Raw genomic sequence first — 8,490 nt, forward strand, 5'->3', positions numbered from 1 at the left:
GACAGTACAGAGACGTTCACATGGTAGGGGTTCAGCTAACAGAAAAACACAGCCCAGAAGATCTGGGAATATCTTGCTCAACATTTGGGCTCTGAATTTTCCTAAAGAAGAAGAAGACCTAAAATTATGTCGAGGTGACAAAAGGAGGAAGGGGTGGGATAGAAGAGCGCACAGCAAAAACAATGTGCTGGGTCAGTCCACACCTGTAACTAAGCAACAGAGCTAAGCCTGAGCACAAACACAAGGGACTTAGGGCACCAGAGAAAACTGCATCAGAGTGTGCGCATGTGGGTGGGGGCTGGGGAGATGGCTCAGAGGGTAAGACTGTGTGCTGCTCTTACAGAGGCCTGAGTTCAGTCCCCAGCACCCACGACCTGTAACTCCAGCTCCACGACATCTGACATCCTCTTCTCAACTCCACAGGCACCTGCACTCACATGTACACACCCACACAAAACACACATAAATAAACACACACAATTAAAAATAAACGTAAGATGAAAAGAGCATACGGCTAGCAAAAGAAGACTCTGAAACAAAGCACACCATTGGGAAGAAAGTGCATGTAGCACAAATGAGGACGCAGTGCACATCCCAGTCATCCACCCAGCAGACACACCAACCAAACACACAGGACTTGAGAATCAAGAGTCCCGGCACCTAGAGGAGCAGAAATCCCTGGGTTTGAACCAGCACAGATGAAACCGCGTATGGAGAAGGCAGCTCGTGAGCTCTGCTCCACAGCCAGGAACAATGGCCTGGGCCTCTACCTTGAATGGTCTGCGGCTTGCTGGCGTTGCTGAAGTCGCAGATCTTCTCCCAATTGTCCCTCACTGCCTCGGGAGTCATCGGCTGATTCCGCTGTCTAACGATGGCGCCAAGGGTCCTCTCCCAGCGCACTAGTTATGGAATGAAAACATGAGACTGAGCACAGAGCTTAAAGTCAAAGCAGAAGGTGCTTAAGAGCCCATCTTCAAGATAAAGGAAAATCACAGAGAAAATAATACATTTTTCTTTTAAAAGCTTATTAGCAGAAAGGCAGGTTTGTAGAGAAAGATCTGCAGCTGAAGGACAAGGGAAGTGAGCAGGAGCAAAGCACAAGAGCATAAATGGATGAAAACGCTGTAGTGAAACCTACCACTTCATACCCAAGTTAAGTAACACAAAATTAAATTACATTAAAAATAACCTTTAGCCAATGATATAGCTATAGCTGAAGGGAAAACTCTAACTCTGTCGAGAACTCCCAACAATAGAGTCTCTTGCTGCACCTGAAGCCTCGGCTACATATGGTCACGCTAAGAGGCTCCACTTACAGCCACAGACTACTTTGCAAACGGTACTGTACTCTCCTTTTTTATAGAGGAGACACAAGGCAATGCTCTGCTGCTGCGAACTGAGAACCAGAAGTGACAGCGAGCCGAGGTTCCAGTTACAAAACCTGGACTACACAGCCACCATGGACTTTCCTTCAGCCTTCGGGGGCTCGCCCTCCCCTCCCACAGCCCCACCAGAACCATGCAGGTCACAAGAAGGACTGCTGCTCTTAAGGTCTCTTGAGAAAATTAACATTGTTTTCTTTCTTAAACATTCCATGGTTATTCTACTAATAACATTTAAACATGGTAATTGGGCATTGCTGACCATTCAATTTAAGGCATCTTAAAGGAATGAAAAAGGTACTAGTTTCTAGATTTTTCCCCTTACAAGTATATGTAGCTGTTACTGCAACAATACCTTGCTATTTTAAATGGGTGCCGTTCAGATATGTAAATGCTTGAGAAATATGTCACTTTATGTTTAAATAGACTAAAGTCATTAATGAGCACACGTGTGCACGTGTGTGTGTGTGTGTGTGTGTGTGTGTGTGTGTGTGTGTGTGTCTGTGTGTACTCTACAATATGTATAACAATACCCTCCGGTGATATCAGTCTTCCAAGTAACTCAGTTGATCCTGTGATTGATTGTGGTACCAGCGGACAACTAAAAGCAAGCTAAGCTCCTGACTTTTTCACACTTTTAATGCTATAAAGCAACTACCACACTTGGAGCTCAGAAGGTTTCAGAGGGCACACAGCAAAGGAATTCACTGTTGGAGGGAAACAATCCCCACAGATCAACTGCAGCTTCTGCCCCAGAAAGCTGGGCCTTGCATTCTCTGTCTCCCCAGGTCATACATTCTAAAAGGAAGAAAACTACAGCCTGTCCACCACGAGCAGGATCCTCCCATCTTTCAGACAGCTCTCTCTCTCCCTCTCTCACTGTCCAGATGAAACACAAGAAGCATGCGAGATGCTAGAACCATTGGAGGAAAAACGTCAACAGAAAAAAAATCTAGTGTCTGAAGAGAATAAGACAGAGAGAACACTATAAACCAAGCTACAGAACAGCACAGGCCCTTAAAAGAACAGAGGCCTGCAGAGTCATTCCCATGCTTTAGTGCCTTTATCAGGGACGGTGCTCAAGGCTGAGTATGTCACACTAGTGATTAGACATCTGACAAGCTCCTTACCCATCTCTAATGGCTAGACAGGCTATAACATCAAAAAAAAATCTATCACAACCCAAAACCCAACAGAGACTTACATTTTCCAATCCATCCTGCTCCAACCTAACAAAAAGAAGGAAAAACAAATCATCTAAAGTAAATCATTACAAGAACGAATGTCTTAATTATGAGGGGTACTAGGACGCTAGATGACAAGGATTGAAGCATTATAGATCCGTGCAAACCCTGACTTCAAGCCTTTGTAATACTGATGGCATCAAAGCAGAAGCCTGCGGCAGGCAACGCTGTGGAGCAGCTGCGGCTGACATAGCAGAGGACCACATTCTAATCTTTACAGGAAAAGATGTGTTTTATTTCTGCAGTATTTTAGTGATCGTCCTGGTAAACCTTAGAGAGGACGAGTGTCGGATTAAAGAGACTCATACTTTCACACACTACTACTGGCCAGAACCTACTGGAATTTCACATGCGTAACAGAAGAAATACATCAAAGGAGACACCTTAACAACTCTATGGCCAACATTAGGACTTCTTACCAACTTTTGCTTTCACTATACTCACACCTTTTTAATATACTGAATTAAGGGTGGGTTGATAAGCTGTGGCTTTGACCACAGACAAGGGCAATAGGGAATTGGGGAAAGAAAAATTGTCAAGGAGGCAACTTAAAACTTCCAAACATTGGCCTTTCAACGAACAATCCTCAAACTACTTGCCACTGGTTTCTTAAAAACAAACCAGCACAGGGCACCTTTCTGACTGACCCAAAGCTTTAAGGTCAGCTACAAATATGGCTAGATACTACTCCTAAAACATACATTCTAAATTTGGGACCACATGGAACCACCTTAACTGACCACAACAGAACAGAATGTGGTTATGTCTTCCTTTGCTAGCTGAAGAGAAAGGGCACTTTTCCTGCCCAATGCTCATGGTGGGCACAACAGTTTCCCTGCCCACCTCAGCAAACACAGTGAGCGGCCCTTCTCACAGCAGCTGGTTCTTCATTCATTCCCACCTGGCCTGACGTGCTTTTCCTGCACAGTGTACTTCATTTCCTGACTTCCGTATCACTAAAATCTTTCCAAACCTTTCCTCTGGTTTCCATTTAGTTCTTTCAGAAGGTGTTCAAGGGTCAGCATCTCTAACTTGGCCCACCTCACCTGACTGAGATGTTCCTCCAGCTATCTGGTAACAGCATCACCTTTAACTCGAGGGCCAAAGCCACGGCACCAGCTGGACTAATCTGCATCTAGCACTAGCAACTCCAGGAATCCATCAGAACTTTGCAAAACATACTTTCAAGTTTAAACTCAGGTTAATACATATATTTCTTACATATTTTATCAATTCTGAACGTCAAATGTTCGTCCTTTAAAAAAAAAAAGTCACCGAGTGGTGGTGGTGCACTCCTTTAAACCCAGCATTTGGGAAGCAGAGGCAGGCAGGTCTCTGTGACTTCGAGGCCACCCTGATCTACAAAGTGAGAGTCCAGGACAGCCAAGGATACACAGAGAAACCCTGTCTTGAAAAAAACAAAAACAAAAAAAACAAAAAAACCGCAATATAATAAAATAAAATAACAATATAAGACCTCAGTTTTATGACAATAGAGATGAGGATGTATAAAACTGTCCATCTAAAAAAACAATCTATGTAAAATGCGCACCTAATAAACTGGAAAGATATAAAAACATCAACAGTTCTCTGGATAGTAACATGTAGTTTTTATTTTCTGCTGTTCACATTCCTGTGTATTTAAGATTTCCACAAAGATGACATATATGTTGTACAGTTAATAATAATATAATTATAAATAAATAAGCAATATTTTTATTTCTAACTAGATAAAAAGAGGTCAGACCAAATTCCAAACTCTAAGTGCCTCAGTATCATTCATTTTTTTTATTATGTAAAATAAGAGTACAAAGTTCCTTCTACATCTAATTTCTACAATTCACATTTAGTTGGCATGATTAGAAAGGTGGAGGCACAAAGCTGTGTTCAAATATATAGAGTTATTGTTTCTTACTGTAGTCATCAGCTTTTAATTCAAATGAAACTTGCTAATGACATATTATTTCAAACTAAGAAATATTTTGAACGTTACAGTCTATATATGATAGGTTCACTATTGCCAGAATATCAAAAATGGGGTAGAGAGAGGTCTAGTATATAACACTTTAGGTTAAAATAAGGAGATCAAACACAAATAGAGATGCAAAAATATGTAAATTATCTGAGATGGTGACAACGCTGGCCTTGCACAGGCCAAAAATTTAATTCCTAGTAGTGCAAATGATTCTAACAAATGGTGGAATCACGTGTAGCTTCTGTCTTACAACAGATATTGAAAGCCTCATAACAAGGGGGGAAAGCATAAAAGCTAACTGCTGAATTTAAAATAGAATTTATTAATCTGTCATACTCAAAACATAATTTCTACTATATTTATAGTTAAAGTTGCAGGAAGGAAATACTAGGCTCCCGTGCCAAGGGTTTTAAATGATTTATAGTTGTCACAAAGACCCCAAGGAAACTAAAGCTCTGCAGGGTTAATTTACACAATAGCCCTGAGAGAAGCAAGTGTGTCAAATTCTGGCCTACTTGACACTAAATATCTGCTTTATCATCCAGCTTCTAAAATCAATGAGGCTTTCTACAATTTATTAAACATATCAAATCAGCCAGATTGCAATTAGGGAAAAATATTAAGAATGGGCAGCTTTGAAAAAAGAATTTTAATATTAATCTCACTTTCTAATTATAATAATAATGGATCCACATTTATTTGTTTAAAACAAGGTCTTCCTATGGTGCCCCAGCACATCCTCCACCTCAACGTCCAGAGTGCTGAGGTAACAGTATACACCTCCCTTCCTGGTTTAACACGTGTTCTGTAATAGCACATACATAACATTTTACAAATCCAAATATAAGCATTTGGAAAATATTAATGTATAAACTTCTTAAAATTTAATTGCTTTAGGAGAAAAATAAAGTTCTAAATACCTCAAATAAGCCACCATTTTCCTCACAGCTCTCATGGCAAAGCCAAAGTACCAGAGGCGCCACATAATCTGGCTTCAGAGCTTCAACAAGATCTTGAAACAAGCACACATACAAGTTTCATAAATTATTTTACTTTCTGACAATATTTTACATAATCAGAGACTTTTAAGACAAATGGGAACAAAATTAAATAGTGATAATGAATCTAAGCGTAAAAGGTTTTAGAACTCTTTCATCCCAACTGAGAAACCCTAACACATTCTCAAGCCTCTCCAATCACAGGTAGTACATGTGCCTTTTAGTGATGGGCAGCTTATACTCCTTGAAAATACAATTATCAGAGCTGCCTGGGCAAGGACTGTGAGCAAAATAAAATATAATTGACAATCTTAGGTGCCACTCATTCTCTGAGAAGAAAGGAGTTGATTCCATCCTCCAGGAAGTGAGGCCAAGAACCTGAGGCAGCCACTGACGCAGAGGCCACGGAGGAGTGCTCCTTACTAGCTTGTTCCTCATGGCTTGCTCACCTGCTTTCTTATACCATCCAGGACAGCCTGTCCAGGAGTAGCGCAGCCCACTACAGGATGTGTCCACCAATATCAATCATTGATCAAGAAATGCCCTACAATCCAATCTGGTGGGGGCATTTTCTCAATTGAGTTTTGCTCTTCCCAAATTATTCTACCCTGTGTCAAGTTAACATAAAAACTACCTAGCATAATAGTTTTATTACAACTAAAAAAAAAAAAAAAAAAAAAAAAAGGAAGCAATCAAGATGCCCTCAAAAGGAAATTAATAAACAAACTGTGGTACTTCCAGACCATGGAATATACCCAAACAATGCATGATTTCAAGCTCCCCCGCCAAAAGGCATCCAAAGGAAAGAGGGAGAAATCAGTGAAGCATAGTGAGTTCGGTATGATTCTGAAAAGTGGACACATATGAAGTTTTACAGTTGTATTGCACAGCACAAAGTGAGTCCTAATGCAACTATAAACCTTGGCTAACAACAATAAGTCAGTCCGGCTCCTCAGTTATAACATGCACACAGGTGTTATCAGAAACCAGGAAAGGAAAACACAAAAGAAGTCGGTACACTCTGCCCCATTTTCCTATAGAGCAAACTCCTCTCAAAGTGTGTTACAGCCCATGTGCACGCTATGCATTTCATGTTATGTATTATGTGATCTATATCAGTAATCTACTATTGCAAGTAACTGTGTTATATTTATTATAAAATAGTAAGAATGTTATTTTTCTGTCTACAGAGATATGTGTGTATATCTAACTATGCAGAGAAAAGGGATGAAAATTTACTTCCATGAGGAGAAATTGATTGTCACTTTTCATCCTTTCCACCACACTCTTTAAATTTTTCAACAACAGCCTTAAATTACACAAAATGCTTTTGAAATTGGAATTAATTTTTCTTTAAAGTGACGTGAAGCTCATTCCACACCCACTGTGACAGACCTGCAGAGCCTAAGTGGTCTTACCTTCTGGCATCACAGTCTGAGTCATCCGTGACCCAGCATTGGGGGCAATGGTGTTACAGTGAATGTTGCTCTTCCTGCCTTCAATTGCCAGAGTATTGCAGAGACCCAGAATGCCCAGCTTGGCAGCACTATAATTGGCCTGGCCAAAGTTGCCATATATTCCAGAAGCTGAGGAAGTCATGAGGATCCTAAAGGAAAACAGCATTGACATCATCTCTCCATGTGCTGCTGACACTGCAACCCTAGCTCTATTTGGATGCCGTGGTGCCTGTCAAAAGCAACTCTGTATACTGTCCTTCCCTTCTCACAGCTGTCATTTATATAATTAGAATAATGTTGATATAAAGTTTGGCTATTGGATTTAAGTACATAGAAAGAATCCCTGGTCAGAGCCAAGTGGATTTAAATATAACAATGTTTATATGTTATCTATCAAAAATAACAATATTTATAAACACAAACTAGCAACATGTAAATTAAAATTTTAGCAAGAAATATTTTATCAAACAGTTGTAATTCTTCAATGGTCATCACTTTGCTGCTCTACTTCTGTATAATACCAAATGCCATCTTATAACCCAACCCAATATCATTCTACTTAAACAAAAACAAAAAAATAATAAATAAATCACTTATAATACCAAGATAAAATAAAATAGGAGTCTCAAAAAAAATCAGCATCATTAGCAATGATGCTGCTAATGTAGAAGCAATGATGCTTCTACAACTGTCTCAAGCCTAAACTGCAGGGCTGACCCTGACACCACAGAGGACAGTCTAAGTGAACAGTACAAATATAAGTATAAATGAGTTACACTACGCAGGAATAAAGAGAAGTCCTGTTCCCAACGAGTCTGCAGAGACCCGCTCATGGCGGGCTGGCATCAGAAGAAACGGGCACTCATCTCTGTCTAGTTGGTTACCGAGCATACCAACTAACATTCTGGTGTTTGCACTGCTTTCTAAAATTGTTATGTAGCAGTTTCCTACAAAATTAAAATCTTCCAGCTTGAAAGGAATTTCATTAAGCCACAGGATGATTACAGTGGTAAAGCAATAGGATGTTCTAAGGGGAGGTAAAGCATTCTGTACTGCAGGGAAGCTCAGTAAGCTCAGTAAGAAAGTAAAGTATGCAAAGACTTCAGGAAGTCCCTGAGACAGACAGGATTCACAGACTCCCTTCTTCCTTAGTGTATGTAAGTAGTCAGGACAGCTGCTAAAAGATAAAGACACTCTTAGCCAAGCTGAGATGTCTGGAAAAGGCTCCCATCCACTGCGCCACCTAGAAAGACATTCTCTAACCAGTTGAGCTTCCTGCCGGCTCTGTAGTGCGCTCCAAACGCCCAGGTTTTGTGAGCTGTCACCCACACTGAGGTGGAATTTTGGTGATGCAGCTGTCTCTGAGTCACTGCTGCTCACGTTAGGAGCCCCTCACCCATAATACTGGAACTAACGCCAATAAAGCTCACTACT

The 8,490-nt window shown here is 40.6% G+C and overlaps 1 protein-coding gene across 1 annotated transcript in view; it reads right to left on the minus strand.

Moving 5' to 3' along the window:
- Window positions 1–8,490, minus strand: part of HSD17B4 (hydroxysteroid 17-beta dehydrogenase 4) — a 68,273-nt gene that overhangs the window by 39,878 nt on the left and 19,905 nt on the right. Inside the window, exons 8-11 of the mRNA XM_084778809.1 lie at window positions 7,018–7,205; window positions 5,522–5,613; window positions 2,587–2,611; window positions 771–899 (exon numbers count right to left, since the gene is read on the minus strand). Of these exons, the coding sequence (XP_084634935.1) occupies window positions 771–899; window positions 2,587–2,611; window positions 5,522–5,613; window positions 7,018–7,205 (434 nt within the window). The remainder of the gene's footprint in view (window positions 1–770; window positions 900–2,586; window positions 2,612–5,521; window positions 5,614–7,017; window positions 7,206–8,490) is intronic.

Source organism: Acomys minous (genome assembly GCF_964271855.1).
Source record: "Acomys minous genome assembly, chromosome: 4".
Classification (NCBI taxonomy): domain Eukaryota; kingdom Metazoa; phylum Chordata; class Mammalia; order Rodentia; family Muridae; genus Acomys; species Acomys minous.